Genomic DNA, 19,896 nt, shown 5'->3' on the forward strand with positions numbered 1-19,896 from the left:
TTCAATTAAGTGTTTTTTTTCATCATTTATTCTCTACAAAAAACCTTAAACAAATTGAAAAACCTATTCGGTTGTTACCATTTAGTGGTCAATTGTACGGAATATGTACTGAACAGTGCAATCTACTAATAAAAGTTTCAATCAATCAATCAATCAATAGACAGGCAACATTCACACTCACATTCACACACAAAAAAATCAAAAAAAAAATCAACTGAAAGCTTACTTTTTTTTATATTTGCATAATGTTCTGAATACAAATCTTTATAAATCTAGAAAGCGTGGTCCTGAAGAGGTAGGCATTTTTCAGAGGTCTCAAGAAGCTAACAAATACAACAATGTGTGTGTTTCTAAGAGAAAGTGTACTAAAGTGTGTACTAAAACATAGTCTCCAGGATTTGCTGCCACATGGCAATGTTGTCCCTGTTAAGAACCCCAGCAAGTAACTGTGTCAATATCACCTGATCAAAAGGAGCATAAAGGTCATAGCAGTAATCCATCCACTGCAGCCACATCAATCGATGTTTACTTATATAGCCCTAAATCACTAGTGTCTCAAAGGGCTGCACAAACCACTACGACATCCTCGGTAGGCCCACATAAGGGCAAGGAAAACTCACACCCAGTGGGACGTCGGTGACAATGATGACTATGAGAACCTTGGAGAGGAGGAAAGCAATGGATGTCGAGCGGGTCTAACATGATACTGTGAAAGTTCAATCCATAATGGATCCAACACAGTCGCGAGAGTCCAGTCCAAAGCGGATCCAACACAGCAGCGAGAGTCCAGTCCAAAGCGGAGCCAGCAGGAAACCATCCCAAGCGGAGGCGGATCAGCAGCGCAGAGATGTCCCCAGCCGATACACAGGCGAGCAGTACATGGCCACCGGATCGGACTGGACCCCCTCCACAAGGGAGAGTGGGACATAGGAGAAAAAGAAAAGAAACGGCAGATCAACTGGTCTAAAAAGGGAGTCTATTTAAAGGCTAGAGTATACAAATGAGTTTTAAGGTGAGACTTAAATGCTTCTACTGAGGTGGCATCTCGAACTTTTACCAGGAGGGCATTCCAGAGTACTGGAGCCCGAACGGAAAACGTTCTATAGCCCGCAGACTTGTTTTGGGCTTTGGGAATCACTAATAAGCCGGAGTCCTTTGAAGGCAGATTTCTTGCCGGGACATATGGTACAATACAATCGGCAAGATAGGATGGAGCTAGACCGTGTAGTATTTTATACGTAAGTAGTAAAACCTTAAAGTCACATCTTAAGTGCACAGGAAGCCAGTGCAGGTGAGCCAGTATAGGTATATATGTATGTATATATGTATATAAAGGTATATACAGTATAGGTATATATGTATGTATATATGTATATAAAGGTATATACAGTATAGGTATATATGTATGTATATATGTATATAAAGGTATATACAGTACAGGTATATATGTATGTATATATGTATATAAAGGTATATACAGTATAGGTATATATGTATGCATATATGTATATAAAGGTATATACAGTACAGGTATATATGTATGTATATATGTATATAAAGGTATATACAGTATAGGTATATATGTATGTATATATGTATATAAAGTTATATACAGTATAGGTATATATGTATGTATATATGTATATAAAGGTATATACAGTATAGGTATATATGTATGTATATATGTATATAAAGGTATATACAGTATAGGTATATATGTATGTATATATGTATATAAAGGTATATACAGTACAGGCGTAATGTGATCAAACTTTCTTGTTCTTGTCAAAAGTCTAGCAGCCGCATTTTGTACCAACTGTAATCTTTTAATGCTAGACATGGGGTTGACCCGAAAATAATACGTTACAGTAATCGAGACGAGACGTAACAAACGCATGGATAATGATCTCAGCGTCTTTAGTGGACAAAATGGAGCGAATTTTAGCGATATTACGGAGATGAAAGAATGACGTTTTAGTAACGCTTTTAATGTGTGCCTCAAAGGAGAGAGTTGGGTCAAAGATAACACCCAGATTCTTTACCGAGTCGCCTTGTTTAATTGTTTGGTTGTCAAATGTTAGAGTTGTATTATTAAATAGAGGTCGGTGTCTAGCAGGACCGATAATCAGCATTTCCGGTTTTTTTGGCGTTAAGTTGCAAAAAGTTAGCGGACATCCATTGTTTAATTTCATTAAGACACGCCTCCAGCTGACTACAATCCGGCGTGTTGGTCAGCTTTAGGGGCATGTAGAGTTGGGTGTCATCAGCATAACAGTGAAAGCTAATACCGTATTTGCGTATGATGTCACCTAGCGGCAGCATGTAGATGCTGAAGAGTGCAGGGCCAAGGACCGAACCCTGGGGAACTCCACACCTTAACATAGTCCGAGGTCACATTGTTATGGGAGACACACTGCATCCTATCAGTAAGATAAGAGTTAAACCAAGACAGGGCTAAGTCTGACATACCAATTCGTGTTTTGATACGTTCTAATAAAATATTATGATCGACGGTATCGAAAGCAGCGCTAAGATCGAGGAGCAGCAACATAGATGACGCATCAGAATCCATCGTTAGCAATAGATCATTAGTCATTTTTGCGAGGGCTGTCTCCGTGGAGTGATTTGCCCTGAAACCGGATTGAAAGGTTTCACATAGATTGTTAGACGCTAAGTGTTCATTTAACTGCTCCGCAACAATTTTTTCAAGGATTTTTGAAATAAAGGGAAGGTGAGACACCGGTCGGTAATTTACCATGAGGTCAGGATCGAGGTTAGGTCTTTTAAGAAGAGGATGAATAACCGCTTTTTTGAATGCTAGGGGAACAGTGCCCGAGGAGAGTGATAAGTTTATAATATTTAGCACTGATGGACCTAATAATACAAAGAGCTCCTTGATCAGTTTCCCAGGAAGAGGGTCAAGTAAACATGTTGTCTATTTTATGACATGACACCATGACACCAAGACGTGGAATACGCGCTCTAAGAACGAGGGGCGCTAACAATACAGCTCACCAGGTGGTCTTCTCCTTGGAGTAGCGGATCCCTGGGATCTTGCCCACGCGCCTCACCACCATCCTCAGCCTGTTGTTGCCCGTCAGGACCTTGACGGCGCTGCTCATGGTGATGCTCTCCAGGCTGACTCCGTTCACCTCCACCAGCTTGTCTCCCACCGTGAGCCCGGCCTGCGCTGTAAAAAGCACAGAAACACAGCATGGAGCGTGTACAGATAGCAGCGTGAAAACACATTTCCCGCCGACCTGCAGAGCTGTCGTCCTCCACCTTGCTGACAAACATCCCCAGTCCGTGTTCGGAACCCCCTCGGACGCTGAAGCCCAGACGTCCATCCAGAGTCTTGTCCACGGTCACTGTGTGGATGTCTGCGCTGTCGTCTCCACCTGACAAAAACACCACAAGTTCTCAGTGACAGTCAACACAGATAGTACTTTATTTATTCTGTCAGGAAAATTACAATTTTCAGCACAATCCCATTCAAGATCAGACAAACATTACAGGGAGACAGAACAGGATCGCTGACGGGTCTGCCGGCTTCCAGCGCCCCTTACAAAAAAAATGAGATACAGGTAAACAAAGGGTGGAATGGGAGAAAAAAAATAGAAGATTAAAATAAAATTTAAAAAATCGGTCTTAGCCTGGGCCCTGGAGAGGGGGTCCAGACTGAGGCCAAGGGAAAAAAAACAACTCATAGCCATAGTCCACCTCATAGGATGCCGTAGTGGTTTGTGCAGCCCTTTGAGACACTAGTGATTTAGGGCTATATAAGTAAACATTGATTGATTGATTGATAGTACACATGTAAGAGGGAAACATCAAACATCAAAGAACACAGAGGAGATCAAAGACATTAAAGCAGCAGATACAACCAGACACTTCTACATACAGGTATGAATAAAATCAATCAATCAATCAATGTTTACTTATATAGCCCTAAATCACTAGTGTCTCAAAGGGCTGCACAAACCACTACGACATCCTCGGTAGGCCCACATAAGGGCAAGGAAAACTCACACCCAGTGGGACGTCGGTGACAATGATGACTATGAGAACCTTGGAGAGGAGGAAAGCAATGGATGTCGAGCGGGTCTAACATGATACTGTGAAAGTTCAATCCATAATGGATCCAACACAGTCGCGAGAGTCCAGTCCAAAGCGGATCCAACACAGCAGCGAGAGTCCCGTTCACAGCGGAGCCAGCAGGAAACCATCCCAAGTGGAGGCGGATCAGCAGTCAAAGAAACATATCAATCAATCAATCAATGTTTATTTATATAGCCCTAAATCACAAATGTCTCAAAGGACTGTACAAACCATATCCACTGTGGTTAGTAGACAACCCCTGGCAAACATTACATGATCACCAGTTTTTGAGATTGTTCTTTAACTTGTTTAAGTTTGTTGACAAAAAAAAAGCTGATGGCAACTTTTTGGCTTTAAGAAACACTAAAATAAATCAAAAAAATATAAATTGTTATTTCTTTTAGATCAAACAGACATAGGTGTCCAAACTTTTTAACTATTGGGCTAAAAAAAATTGGGGCCAGGGGGCCGAAAGCCTACTGCATGCAAAGTATATATATACACATATGTACATATATACATACAGTACATATAAATATATAGCCCATATGCGTATAAATTATAGTAATATAATGGATGTATAATTACTAATATTAGAACTGAATATTCGACTGCAGCCGAGTGTGAAGCGACCGGAATGAGAATCAGCACCTCCAAGTCCGAGTCCATGGTTCTCGCCCGGAAAAGGGTGGAGTGCCATCTCCGGGTTGGGGGAGGAGACCCTGCCCCAAGTGGAGGAGTTCAAGTACCTAGGAGTCTTGTTCACGAGTGGGGGAAGAGTGGATCATGAGATCGACAGGCGGATCGGTGCGGCGTCTTCAGTAATGTGGACGTTGTACCGATCCGTTGTGGTGAAGAAGGAGCTGAGCCGGAAGGCAAAGCTCTCAATTTACCGGTCGATCTACGTTCCCATCCTCACCTATGGTCATGAGCTTTGGGTCATGACCGAAAGGATAAGATCACGAGTACAAGCGGCCCAAATGAGTTTGGGTCTCTCCCTTAGAGATAGGGTGAGAAGCTCTGCCATCCGGGAGGAACTCAAAGTAAAGCCGCTGCTCCTTCACATCGAGAGGAGCCAGATGAGGTGGTTCGGGCATCTGGTCAGGATGCCACCCGAACGCCTCCCTAGGGAGGTGTTTAGGGCACGTCCGACCGGTAGGAGGCCACGGGGAAGACCCAGGACACGTTGGGAAGACTATGTCTCCCGGCTGGCCTGGGAACGCCTCGGGATCCCCCGGGAAGAGCTAGACGAAGTGGCTGGGGAGAGGGAAGTCTGGGTTTCCCTGCTTAGGCTGTTGCCCCCGCGACCCGACCTCGGATAAGCGGAAGAAGATGGATGGATGGATGCAGAACTGAATATTAGAGCATGTGAAAGTTTGAACTCTTACCGTGTTTACCTTTGTGACTACTTCCTTAAAGTTTTGTAATCAGTCATAAATATCAAGCAGCTAAAATGCACCAAACATGGATAAGTGTGGTGAGAGGTGTTTTTTTTTTGCATTTTCCCATCATGCCTTGTATTGGATTTAAATGGTTGTAATTTTGATGTTTGTTTATGGTGTTTGGCTGTTTTTCTATAATATCCACAAAAGTTCAGTGAGGAGGTTGTGTTATGTGTGACGTGTGTGTTGGCCTTTTGTGCACCATGACTAAGGAAGGTTGTTTGGATTGGGTCTTACAGGTAAATGCTGTGCATGAAGTTTCTAGAAAGTATGGAGTCCTGAGTCACTCTCGTTGAGCACCTATCAGATATTTGGAATTAAAATATTAACACCTGCCAACACAAGTGCTGTAGTTTAGACTCCCCTGAAGCGCAGTTAAAAATGGAAACTTTTCATTAGTTTTCTCAATTCTGAGAAAACTAATGGACTCACCCTGTAAATTTTCATTTCCAAAGCTAACACTTGCATCAGACTCAATATGTTCATTGGTCTGCAGTTAAAAAGAGGTGTTCGCATACCAGAGAGCTGTTGCACCAGGTGGATTAACATGAATCATGGCTCCAACATGAGAGATGTCAATTGAAACAAAGGAAAGGATTATTCTGCGATGAGGTGGCGACTTGTCCAGGGTGTACCCCGCCTTCAGCCCGATTGTAGCTGAGATAGGCACCGGCACCGCCCGCCACCCCAAATGGAATAAGCGGTAGAAAATGGATGGATGGAAAGGATTATCAAACGTCTTCAAGAAGGTTAAATATCACACAATGTTGCAAAAGATGTTGATTATTCATAGTCAGATGTGTCTACAATCTGGACCAAGTACAAACAACATGGGAAAGCTGTGAAAGGCCAGCATACTGGAAGACCAAGGACAACATTAAATCATCAAGACAGAACATTTTAAACAATATTCATAAAAACAGAAAATACACGGCAAAACAATCCATCCATCCATCCATCATCTTCCGCTTATCCGAGGTCGGGTCGTGGGGGCAGCAGCCTAAGCAGGGAAACCCAGACTTCCCTCTCCCCAGCCACTTCGTCTAGCTCTTCCCGGGGGATCCCGAGGCGTTCCCAGGCCAGCCGGGAGACATAGTCTTCCCAACGTGTCCTGGGTCTTCCCCGTGGCTTCCTACCGGTTGGACGTGCCCTAAACACCTCCCTAGGGAGGCGTTCGGGTGGCATCCTGACCAGATGCCCGAACCACCTCATCTGGCTCCTCTCCATGTGGAGGAGCAGCGGCTTTACGTTGAGTTCCTCCCGGATGGCAGAGCTTCTCACCCTATCTCTAAGGGAGAGACCCAAACTCATTTGGGCCGCTTGTACCCGTGGTCTTATCCTTTCGGTCATGACCCAAAGCTCATGACCATAGGTGAGGATGGGAACGTAGATCGACCGGTAAATTGAGAGCTTTGCCTTCCGGCTCAGCTCCTTCTTCACCACAACGGATCGGTACAACGTCCACATTACTGAAGACGCCGCACCGATCCGCCTGTCGATCTCACCATCCACTCTTCCCTCACTCGTGAACAAGACTCCTAGGTACTTGAACTCCTCCACTTGGGGCAGGGTCTCCTCCCCAACCCGGAGATGGCACTCCACCCTTTTCCGGGCGAGAACCATGGACTCGGACTTGGAGGTGCTGATTCTCATTCTGGTCGCTTCACACTCGGCTGCGAACCGATCCAGTGAGAGCTGAAGATCCCGGTCAGATGAAGCCATCAGGACTACATCATCTGCAAAAAGCAGAGACCTAATCCCGTGGCCACCAAACCGGATCCCCTCAACGCCTTGACTGCGCCCAGAAATTCTGTCCGCAAAACAAATTAAGAACAAATAGGCGAACTGCCACTTCCAAAGACATGCACCTGGGGATAGGTTGATTGGCAACACTAAATTGGCCCTAGTGTGTGACTGTGAGTGTGAATGTTGTCTGTCTATCTGTGTTGGCCCTGCGATGAGGTGGCGACTTGTCCAGGGTGTACCCTGCCTTCCGCCCGATTGTAGCTGAGATAGGCGCCAGCGCCCCCCGTGACCCCAAAAGGGAATAAGTGGTAGAAAATGGATGGATGGATAGGCGAACTGTAAGAAACATGCCTAAAGGAAATGGTATTTAATTACAGAAAACCCAAACAAAAGCAGTCATCCATTCATCCATTTTCTACCGCTTATTCCCTTTCGGTGTCGCGGGGGCGCTGGCGCCTATCTCAGCTACAATCGGGCGGAAGGCGGGGTACACCCTGGACAAGTCGCCACCTCATCGCAGGGCCAACACAGATAGACAGACAACATTCACACACTAGGGCCAATTTAGTGTTGCCAATCAACCTATCCCCAGGTGCATGTCTTTGGAGGTGGGAGGAAGCCGGAGTACCCGGAGGGAACCCACGCAGTCACGGGGAGAACATGCAAACTCCACACAGAAAGATCCCGAGCCTGGATTTGAACCCAGGACTGCAGGAACTTCGTATTGTGAGGCAGACGCACTAACCCCTCTGAAGCCCAAAAGCAGTCATTAACACCTAAACAGATAAAACAAGGTTCCAATAAAAAGGAAAATCAATCATGCACTATTAATGACTGGATGAAAGTCATGTTCAGTGATGAATCACAAATCTGCTTTGGGCAAACTGATGACGATGGAAATTTTGTTTGGTTCCATTCCAATGAGATTTATGAAGACGACTGCCTGAAGAAAACATACACATTTCCACAGTCATTGATGATATGGGCCTAAGTTCAAGTACCAATGATTGTTACACACACACAAACTAGGTGTAGCAAAATTCGTCTTCTGCATTTGACCCATTCCCTTGTTCACCCCCTGGTGAGGGGAGCAGTGGGCAGCAGCAGTGCCACGCCCGGGAATCATTTCTGGTAATTTAACTCCCAAATCCAACCCTTGATGCTGAGTGTCAAGCAGGAAGGTAATGGGTCCCACTTTTAAAGTCTTTGGTATGACCCGGCCGGGGTTTGAACTCACAACCTACCGATCTAAGGGTGGACACTGTAACCACTAGGCCCCTGAGTAGGTGACATGGCGGCCCAAGTTTGGCCCGCGGGCCCTACTTTGGGCATCCCTGATTTACCAAAGTGTGTCGATTAAGGTAACCGTGTCGTGTCTTTGTGATCATGTCCTGTTTAGTTAGGTTCTGTTTTGTTTTTGACTCCATTAGTTCCCACTGAGTAGGTCAGGTAATGGTACTCTCCCGTCCAAAGGCAAAACCCAGTAACTCAATATTGGTCAAAACTGAGCCGATAATAATTTTGGAGTTCCTAGGTGATATGCGATATTGTATTTTTTCCGTAAGTAAGCTGTTACGCGCATGGCAGGACCTAGCAACTACCACATAACCGCGTAGATACAACAGAAAAACCTAGTATCTCAAGGGACCAATGGGAGCTTCTTTGTCAGTCGCCTTATTGTCTTTAATGAGACATTTGCACGAATGGGGGCCGACGGTCAAGCTGATTATGTGATATTATGGCACGAGGGGATATTTGGAAGATTGGCCCAGGACGTTGCAAGCACCTTCATTAAATGTATTCTTCTTGATTCTTCCCCTTGCATACTCTTGTGGAGGTCAAAATAAAAACTGGACGCTGTACACGGCTCTTGCCCAATGTGCAAACACAGAATGGGGCCCACCCGAGATTGTGATAAAATATCTGGAGAAAGGGCACACGTTCATGAGAGCATTGATTGATTGATACTTTTATTAGTAAATTGCACAGTACAGTACATATTCCGTACGATTGACCACTAAATGGTAAAACTCCAATAAGTTTTTCAACTTGCTTAAGTCGGGGTCCACGTTAATCAATTCATGGCACAAATATATACTATCAACATAATACAGTCATCACACAAGTTAATCATCATAGTATGTACATCAGGGGTGCCCACACTTTTTCTGCAGGCGAGCTACTTTTCAATTGACCAACTCGAGGGGATCTACCTCATTTATATATATCATTTATATTTATTTATTTATGAAAGAGACATTTTTGTAAACAAGTTAAATGTGTTTAATGATAATACAAGCATGTGTAACACATATAGATGTCTTTCTTTCACAAAGACAAGAATATAAGTTGGTGTATTACCTGATTCTGATGACTTGCATTGATTGGAATCAGACAGTAATGATGATAACGCCCACATTTTCAAATGGAGGAGAAAAAAAGTTGTCCTTTCTGTACAATACCACATGAAAGTGGTTGGTTTTTGGCATCTAATTCATCCAGCTTCCATACACTTTACAAGAAAAACATTGGCGGCAAATTCCGTAGCTTGCTTGATTGACATTCACGGCACCCGAGGGTCTTGTGAGATGACGCTGGCTGCTGCCAGTTCATTATTATGAAAAAATGACAGAGAGGAAGGCGAGAAACACTTTTTATTTCAACAGACTTTCGCGCCGTCCCTTCCGTCAAAACTCTAAAGGCCGACTGCACATTTCCTATCTTCACAATAAAAGCCCTGCTTCATGCTGCCTGCGCTAACAAAATAAGAGTCTCGGAAAGCTGGCGTGCACAAGTGATGTGCACGCCAGCTTTCTGAGGGATCGCTTGTGCACGCCAGTTTTCCGAGACTCTGTATTTAGTTAGCGCAGGCAGCATGAAGCAGGGCTTTTATTGTGAAGATAGGAAATGTGCAGTCGGCCTTTAGAGTTTTGACGGAAGGTACGGCGCGAGAGTCTGTTGAAATAAAAAGTGTTTCTGGCCTTCCTCTCGGTCATATTTTCATAATAATGATCTTGCAGCAGCCAGCGTCATCTCACAAGACCCTCCGGTACCGTGAATGTCATTTAAGTGACGTCTTGGTGAAGATTGATGATCACTAATTTTAAGGTCTATTTTTTTTAAAAGCCTGGCTGGAGATCGACTGACACACTCCCCGCGGTCGACTGGTAGCTCGTGATCGACGTAATGGGCACCCCTGGACTAGACGTTTGATGACTTTGTAGATCTTTGTAAGACAGCATCAAGATAGATTGGTTTTCCTTTGTTTTCCCAAAATCAGCTAGAAGTGAGTTACTAGGTTTTGCCTTCGGACGGGCGTACTGGGGAGATAGCTGCCATTACATCTTCAATAAATGCACACGTTTACGTTGACATTTGGACATTCGTCTTATTCAATCAATTGAAAGAATGTTTGGGGATGATGACAACATTTTTCAAGATGACAATTGTAGCTGAGATTGGCACCAGCGCCCCCAAAAGGAATAAGTGGTAGGAAATGGATGGATGGATGGATGGACAATGCATCTTGCCATGGAGCAAAAGCTGGAAAAAACATTGTTGAAGAAAGATACATACAGTAAGGCCAATGTCATGACCTGCAAATAGTCCGGATCTCAATGGAAATTGAAGAAAATGGTCCATGACAAGACCCCAACCTTAAAAACTGATCTGATGTCAGCAATCAGAGAAAGTTGGAGCAAGATTGATGAAGAGTTCTGTTTGTCACTCGTTAAGTCCATGCTTTCGGAGACTGCAAGCTGTTCTTTGTTTTTTCATGAATCCATCATTTTTCTCACAATTGAGCAATCCCGTTATTGTTTTGCTCTGTTTGATTCAAAAAATAAACTGGTATTGACTACCAAAATGTACTTTTTTGATTTATTTTAGTGTTTCTTAAAGCCAGAAAGTTGCCATTTGAAATGACTATAGTTTTAGGCAGAGTTGGGTAGTAACGCGCTACATTTACTCCTTTACATTTACTTGAATAACTTTTGGGATAAATTGTACTTCTACGAGTAGTTTTTATGCAACATACTTTTACTTTTAATGGAGTATATTTATAGAGAAGAAACGCTACTTTTACTCCGCTCCATTTATCTACATTCAGCTCGCTACTCGCTACTTTTTTTTTATCGATCTATTAATGTTTGTTTTGGTTAATGACGGAGCTTCAAAGTAGAATCTACGCATGCCTGCGTTTGACCAATCACATGCAGTCACTGGTGACGTTGGACCAATCAAACAGAGCCAGGCGGTCACATGACCCGACTTAAACAAGTTAAAAAACTTATTGGGGTGTTCCCATTTAGTAGTCAATTGTACGGAATATGTACTGTACTGTGCAACCTACTAATAAAAGTTTCAATCAATCAATCAAAAGTGTAAAGGAAAAAAGACACTTTTTATTTCAACCGTACTTCCCGTCAAAAGCCTAAAGACTGATCGCACAGTTCCTGTCTTCACAATAAAAGCGCCGCTCCATCGCGCCTGCGTTAACAAAATAAGAGTCTCCGAAAGCCAGCGCAAACAAGCTAGCAAGCTACGGAGTTTGCCGCCAATGTATTTCTTGTAAAGTGTATAAAAACGAATATGGAAGCTGGACAGATAAGATACCAAAAAACAACGACTTTCATGTGGTATTAGACAGAAAAGAGGAACTTTTTTTCTCCTCCATTTGAAAAAGTGGACGTCTGATTCCAATCAATGCAACTCATCAGAATCAGGTAATACACCAACTTATATTCTTGTCTTCATGAAAGATAGGAATCTATATGTTAAACATGCATGTATATTCATTAAAACACCTTCAACATGTGAACAAAAACGGCAAAATAAATAAATATAAATTATATACTGTATATATAAATGTATGTATATATATATATATGTCTACTGAGGCTATGGTGCTGTTAAGTTATTGTGGCTCAATGTGCCATTTATTTTATTTTATTTTAATGTACTATTATTTAATATATATTATTGTTTTAGTTGCTTAAGAGATATTCCTGGCTTTGAATTTTCTCCTAGCTATTTTTATGTTTTTGTGCATTATTTGTTGCCGTAATCAGGTTACTCAGTACTTGAGTAGTTTTTTCACAACATACTTTTTACTTTTACTCAAGTAAATATTTGGGTGACTACTCCTTACTTTTACTTGAGTAATAAATCTCTAAAGTAACTGTACTCTTACTTGAGTACAATTTCTGGCTACTCTACCCACCTCTGGTTTTAGGTCATGTCTGTTGTAATTTTTTTTACATACTCCAAGGCTGGTTATTCCTTTGTTTTTGCCAGAGGCTGTACTGTAGTAATTGTTTCACACTACCACACACTCTGTATGAATCCAAAATGTTAGTTCTACATAATACTGAGACATCACCACGGCACTTAAGTCCACAACTCACCATCAACAGGTGCATTGATAAGAATGACCCTGCCCATGGGTGAAGATGACCTGCGTCTGTGTCGTCGTTGTTGTTGTCTCTTCAGCATATATCGTGCGCTGCTGTGGGCCCCCCCAGCCTGCCCTCCATTGTTGACATGGTGGGGGTGCCCGCCCCCGTTTGTCATCTCCCTCCATCCCGCCGGGGGTTGAGAGGCCATGGTATGTGTCGGACAAGCCTTCCCTGAGTCATCCAGACAGTTTTTGGAGATGTTGTGGGGTGTGAAGGAGGATGCAGGATGGGAGGCTTCCAAAAATGTTCACAACATCCTGATGCAGTAATCCCCAGAAGAACATACAAGAGAGTCACGACTAATAGAAAGAACGTCCACGTCTTGGGTTTCTGTGGTGTAGTTTGGTCCTGGTGCTTCTCTCCTTCGGCTTCACCTTGCAGTGCGGAGTGTATTCTGCAGGGCATGGTGCTTCCCCTCAGGCCATGTTTAATTAAAAAGGGTGTCTGATGTGATGAGTGATCCTAGGAGGATCATGTGTCCAGTTATACTGCCACGACCTGTACTGTAATATAAAACATGCATCTTTACACAACCACGACTACTACTATTGATGTTGTGAGTGCAATCTCTGTGGTGTGTTGGAAGAGTATTACAAATCCCGTTTCCATATGAGTTGGGGAATTGTGTTAGATGTAAATACAAACGGAATACAATGATTTGCAAATCCTTTTCAACCCAGATTCAGTTGAATGCACTACAAAAACAACATATTTGATTTTCAAACTCATAAACTTTATTTTTGTTTTGCAAATAATAATTAACTTAGAATTCCATGGCTGCAACACGTGCCAAAGTAGTTGGGAAAGGGCAAGTTCACCACTGTGTTACATCACCTTTTCTTTTAACAACACTCAATCAACGTTTGGGAACTGAGGAAACTAACTGTTGAAGCTTTGAAAGTGGAATTCTTTCCCATTCTTGTTTTATGTAGAGCTTCAGTCGTTCAACAGTCCGGGGTTTCCGTTGTCGTATTTTACGCTTCATTATGCGCCACACATTTTCGATGGGAGACATGTCTGGATTGCAGGCGGGCCAGTAAAGTACCCGCACTCTTTTTTTTACAAACCCACGCTGTTGTGACACGTGCTGAATGTGGCTTGGCATTGTCTTGCTGAAATAAGCAGGAGCGTCCATGAAAAAGACGCAGCATATGTTGTTCCAAAACCTGTATGTACCTTTCAGCATTAATGGTGCCTTCACAGATGTGTAAGTTACCCATGCCTTGGGCACTAATGCACCCCCTTAACATCACAGATGCTGGCTTTTGAACTTTATATCGATAACAGTCTGGATGGTTTGCTTCCTATTTGGTCCAGATGACACGATATCGAATGGTTCCAAAAACAATTTGAAATGTGGACTCGTCAGACCACAGAACACTTTTCCACGTTGCATCAGTCCATCTTAGATGATCTCGAACCCAGAGAAGCCGGTGGCGTTTCTGGATGTTGTTGATAAATGGCTTTTGCTTTGCATAGTAGAGCTTTAACTTGCACTTACAGATGTAGCGACAAACTGTATTTAGTGACAGTGGTTTTCTGAAGATTTCCTGAGCCCATGTGGTGATACCCTTTAGAGATTGATGTCGGTTTTTGATACAGTGCCGAAGGTCACGGTCATTCAATCTTGGTTTCCGGCCATGCCGCTTACGTGGAGTGATTTCTCCAGATTCTCTGAACCTTTTGATGATATTATGGACCGTAGATGTAGAAATCCCTAAATTTCTTGCAATTGCACTTTGAGAAACGTTGTTCTTAAACTGTTTGACTATTTGCTCACGCAGTTGTGGACAAAGGGGTGTACCTCGCCCCATCCTTTCTTGTGAAAGACTGAGAATTTTTTGGGAAGCTGTTTTTATACCCAATCATGGCACCCACCTGTTCCCAATTAGCCTGCACACCTGGGGGATGTTCCAAAAAAGTGCTTGATGAGCATTCCTCAACTTTACCAGTATTTATTGCCACTTTTCCCAACTTCTTTGTCACGTGTTGCTGGCATCAAATTGTAAAGGTAATGTTTGTTTGCAAAAAAAAAAATGTTTATCAGTTTGAACATCAAATATGTTGTCTTTGTAGCATATTCAAATGAATATGGGTTGAAAATGATTTGCAAATCATTGTATTCTGTTTATATTTACATCTAATACAATTTCCCAACTCATATGGAAACGGGGTTTGTACAATAGTACCGTAACTCATATGTTCTGCATTTTACAAGCAAGTATTAATGCCTGATCATTATGGGAAAAAATGAATGATGTCAACCAGATTTATTTTACAGCAGCAGCATTATAAATCAACCTTCTTTTGAATTAGGCGCAGACTGTTGTAAAAACTACAACTCCAAGGTGTAAAAAAGTTAATGGGTTGCATCATGCAAGTTGTGGAACACACAGCACCATCTAGTGGCCAGTAGCGGAGCGTACGACTGATTCATTCATAATTCCAATGACATTTTTCACCCGGAATCTCCAAAAGCTAGACACACGACGTTCCGAGGCCTATAAAATATTATATATTAATGGCAAATTGAATTGTATTTATTTTGAAAGCTCCAAATAAGTATGTTATTAAGTGTCAGTTTAAAGAAGGCGAAACCTCCAATAAGAGCAGGGAAGCAGATTTATTGACCAATCACGTGTTGACTTTCCACACTGACACGCCCAAAATGGGTTCTGCCCCTATGGTGCGTTTAAGTACATCAAACTTTTACGACGCTTACCTTGCTCATAGATTATTTATCCATGTTTTATCACGTGAAATAACATTTCACGAACAGATATATTTCAAATTGGGTGTAGTTGAGATAAATAAATATTAAATCAACCTGTTGTTGGAAATGCAGCCCATATACATCATACTAGGTCATGTATTTTATTTTCCATTGTGGAACTTGAATCAGTGTGTAATAATTGTACATATATTTATGTGCTTTTACTCACGTCTGGGTGTCTTTTATTGTCCGCTTCACGGGAGCGGAGTGTCACAGTGTATCGATGTACAGCGGAAAGTTTGCAGCGAAAGCCTACTTTCGTATTTTTCAACAGACACGCGAAGGCAGCAGAGGTCCACCACCCACCGGTGCAGTGATATTGAGAGGTCAATCTGTCTTCCAATTTAAAGCTGAACAGGTACGTTTCCATTGAACGCACAATGTTGACTTTTTGGTGTGTTATTCATTTAAATCTTAAAATGAATGACCTTGTTGACCTCACGAGGAGACGTTCGTTCGCCGACTCCAACGCCAGCTAAACGCTAGCATAGTTTGTTAACCGTGAGGGCGCGGAAATGGCCTTAAACGTAAAAATAGGCGGTTTGTTTTTCGGACGACAACAGCGAATAATTTTAACGAGTCTTTGTTCACTAACATTGTATTGTAACTTGTCCTTTTTAAGAGGCTACAGTGCTAACTCATCATGTGCTCATTAGCTCAGCTTGATGGACAGTTCGTGACTCGCTCGAGCCCGCCTATGATCACGTGACACGCCTGCACGCTGACAGCTAACGTAAACATGCGCACATGTACGTCATTTTTGCACCGTAAATCACATAATTACGCAAGAACATTGCGCGAAGGTGTTTGCGTCCTCTAATCCAGTGGTTCTCAAATGGGGGTACTTGAAGGTATGCCAAGGGGTACGTGAGATTTTTTAAAAATATTCTAAAAATAGCAACAATTCAAAAATCCTTTATAAATATATTTATTGAATAATACAACAAAATATGAACGCTAGTTCATAAACTGTGAAAAGAAATGCAGCAATGCAATATTCAGTGTTGACAGCTGGATTTTTTGTGGACATGTTCCATAAATATTGATGTTAAAGATTTATTTGTGTGAAGCACCTCCAAGTCCGAGTCCATGGTTCTCGCCCGGAAAAGGGTGGAATGCCATCTCCGGGTTGGGGAGGAGACCCTGCCCCAAGTGGAGGAGTTCAAGTACCTAGGAGTCTTGTTCACGAGTGAGGGAAGAGTGGATCGTGAGATCGACAGGCGGATCGGTGCGGCGTCTTCAGTAATGCGGACGTCGTACCGATCCGTTGTGGTGAAGAAGGAGCTGAGCCGGAAGGCAAAGCTCTCAATTTACCGGTCGATCTACGTTCCCATCCTCACCTATGGTCATGAGCTTTGGGTCATGACCGAAAGGATAAGATCACGGGTACAAGCGGCCCAAATGAGTTTTGGCTCTCCCTTAGAGATAGGGTGAGAAGCTCTGCCATCCGGGAGGAACTCAAAGTAAAGCCGCTGCTCCTCCACATGGAGAGGAGCCAGATGAGGTGGTTCGGGCATCTGGTCAGGATGCCACCCGAACGCCTCCCTAGGGAGGTGTTTAGGGCACGTCCAACCGGTAGGAGGCCACGGGGAAGACCCAGGACACGTTGGGAAGACTATGTCTCCCGGCTGGCCTGGGAACGCCTCGGGATCCCCCGGGAAGAGCTAGACGAAGTGGCTGGGGAGAGGGAAGTCTGGGTTTCCCTGCTTAGGCTGTTGCCCCCGTGACCCGACCTCGGATAAGCGGAAGAAGATGGATGGATGGAAGATTTATTTTTGGTGAAGAAATGTTCAGAATTAAGTTCATGAATCCAGATGGATCTCTATTACAACCCCCAAAGAGGGCAGTTTAAAGGCCTACTGAAATGAGATGTTCTTATTCAAACGGGGATAGCAGGTCCATTCTATGTGTCATACTTGATCATTTCGCGATATTGCCATATTTTTGCTGAAAGGATTTACTAGAGAACATCCACAATAACGTTCGCAACTTTCGGTCCTAAGAGAAAAGCCCTGCCTCTACCGGAAGTCGCAGACGATGACGTCACCCGTGTGATGGCTCCTCACATATTCACGTTGTTTTTAATGGGAGCCTCCTACAAAAAGTGCTATTCGGACCGAGAAAACGACAATTTCCCCATTAATTTGAGCGAGGATGAAAGATTGGTGTTTGAGGGTATTGATAGCGACGGACTAGGGAAAAAAAAAAAAAAACGCGATTGCATTGGGACGGATTCCGATGTTTTTAGACACATTTACTAGGTTAATTCTGGGAAATCCCTTATCTTTCTATTGTGTTGCTAGTATTCGAGGTCGGGTCGCGGGGGCAACAGCCTAAGCAGGGAAGCCCAGACTTCCCTCTCCCCAGCCACTTCGTCTAGCTCTTCCCGGGGGGTCCCGAGGCGTTCCCAGGCCAGCCGGGAGACATAGTCTTCCCAACGTGTCCTGGGTCTTCCCCGTGGCCTCCTACCGGTTGGACGTGCCCTAAACACCTCCCTAGGGAGGCGTTTGGGTGGCATCCTGACCAGATGCCCAAACCACCTCATCTGGGCCCTCTCGATGTGGGGGAGCAGCGGCTTTACGAGCGACCCTACTCAGTGGCCTCGTTGTTAGTGACCGCCCTGAGATTGGTTGGGGAGCTTGTCAGAGCCACTGTGTCAAACCTGTTAAAGAACTGGTTTAGCTCATTGGCCCTCTCTTTCAGTCAATCAATCAATGTTTATTTATATAGCCCTAAATCACAAATGTCTCAAAAGACTGTACAAACCATTACGACTACGACATCCTCGGAAGAACCCACAAAAGGGCAAGGAAAACTCACTCAGGGAGAATTCACATCCAGTGGGACGCCAGTGACAATGCTGACTATGAGAAACCTTGGATAGGACCTCAGAAGTGGGCAACCCCCCGCCCCCCTCTAGGGGAGCGAAAGCAATGGACGTCGAGCGGGTCTAACATGATACTGTGAAAGTTCAATCCATAGTGGCTCCAACACAGCCGCGAGAGTTCAGTTCAAAGCGGATCCAAGACAGCAGCGAGAGTCCCGTCCACAGGAAACCATCTCAAGCGGAGGCGGATCAGCAGCGTAGAGATGTCCCCAACCGATACACAGGCGAGCGGTCCATCCTGGGTCTCGACTCTGGACAGCCAGTACTTCATCCATGGTCATCGGACCGGACCCCCTCCACAAGGGAGGGGGGAAATAGGAGAAAAAGAAAAGAAGCGGCAAATCAAGTGGTCTAAAAAGGAGGTCTATTTAAAGGCTAGAGTATACAGATGAGTTTTAAGGTGAAACTTAAATGCTTCTACTGAGGTGGCATCTCGAACTGTTACCGGGAGGGCATTCCAGAGTACTGGAGCCCGAACGGAAAACGCTCTATAGCCCGCAGACTTTTTTTGGGCTTTAGGAATCACTAATAAGCCGGAGTCTTTTGAACGCAGATTTCTTGCCGGGACATATGGTACAATACAATCGGCAAGATAGGATGGAGCTAGACCGTGTAGTATTTTATACGTAAGTAGTAAAACCTTAAAGTCACATCTTAAGTGCACATGAAGCCAGTGCAGGTGAGCCAGTATAGGTATATATGTATGTATATATGTATATAAAGGTATATACAGTACAGGCGTAATATGATCAAACTTTCTTGTTCTTGTCAAAAGTCTAGCAGCCGCATTTTGTACCAACTGTAATCTTTTAATGCTAGACATGGGGAGACCCGGAAATAATACGTTACAGTAATCGAGACGAGACGTAACAAACGCATGGATAATGATCTCAGCGTCTTTAGTGGACAAAATGGAGCGAATTTTAGCGATATTACGGAGATGAAAGAAGGCCGTTTTAGTAACGCTTTTAATGTGTGACTCAAAGGAGAGAGTTGGGTCGAAGATAATACCCAGATTTTTTACCGAGTCACCTTGTTTTATTATCTGGTTGTCAAATGTCAAAGTTGTATTATTAAATAGAGGTCGGTGTCTAGCAGGACCGATAATCAGCATTTCCGTTTTTTTGGCGTTAAGTTCACCCCCTACCCTCCAACGGTTTGAATGTATATATGTATATGTATATTATTTCAGGATCAATGTGTCACCCATCCCTAATGTAGAGTAGAGATGGTCTAGCCCAGGGGTCTGAAACATGTGGTTCTGGAGTAGCATGTGGCTCTTTTGCCTCCTTGTTGTGGCTTCCTTTGATTTTTTTTTTTACCCCAGAGTGAGAAAATGTTGTGTTTTTAAAAAGAGTTACATAACTGCTGACTGTCTGAGAGGCCGTAAAAGTGCACAGGCTGAGTTATGAGGTGCCAGGAAGTCAAGTAAAAGAGACTTGAAGCTGGTTCAGGTCAGCTTCTTGAGTGTGCAACCCCATGGTTAAGCTAACC

The 19,896-nt window shown here is 43.5% G+C and overlaps 2 protein-coding genes across 3 annotated transcripts in view; one reads left to right on the top strand and one right to left on the bottom strand.

Moving 5' to 3' along the window:
- The window catches only part of pdzd7a (PDZ domain containing 7a), a 49,295-nt gene extending 35,926 nt beyond the window's left edge, over positions 1 to 13,369 (bottom strand). Inside the window, exons 1-3 of the mRNA XM_061910088.1 lie at positions 12,692 to 13,369; positions 3,261 to 3,398; positions 3,016 to 3,190 (exon numbers count right to left, since the gene is read on the bottom strand). Coding sequence (XP_061766072.1) covers positions 3,016 to 3,190; positions 3,261 to 3,398; positions 12,692 to 12,890 — 512 coding nt within the window. The 5' untranslated portion in view covers positions 12,891 to 13,369. The remainder of the gene's footprint in view (positions 1 to 3,015; positions 3,191 to 3,260; positions 3,399 to 12,691) is intronic.
- A 2,349-nt stretch (positions 13,370 to 15,718) lies between these two features.
- sfxn3 (sideroflexin 3) overlaps positions 15,719 to 19,896 on the top strand; it is a 38,261-nt gene continuing 34,083 nt past the window's right edge. Inside the window, exon 1 of one of the 2 annotated variants that reach the window (XM_061910098.1) lies at positions 15,719 to 15,873. In XM_061910098.1, the coding sequence (XP_061766082.1) occupies positions 15,739 to 15,873 (135 nt within the window). In that variant the 5' untranslated portion in view covers positions 15,719 to 15,738. The remainder of the gene's footprint in view (positions 15,874 to 19,896) is intronic. The other variant, XM_061910099.1, reaches the window with a different exon arrangement.

This window comes from Nerophis ophidion, linkage group LG09 (assembly GCF_033978795.1).
Source record: "Nerophis ophidion isolate RoL-2023_Sa linkage group LG09, RoL_Noph_v1.0, whole genome shotgun sequence".
NCBI classification, from domain to species: Eukaryota; Metazoa; Chordata; class Actinopteri; order Syngnathiformes; family Syngnathidae; genus Nerophis; species Nerophis ophidion.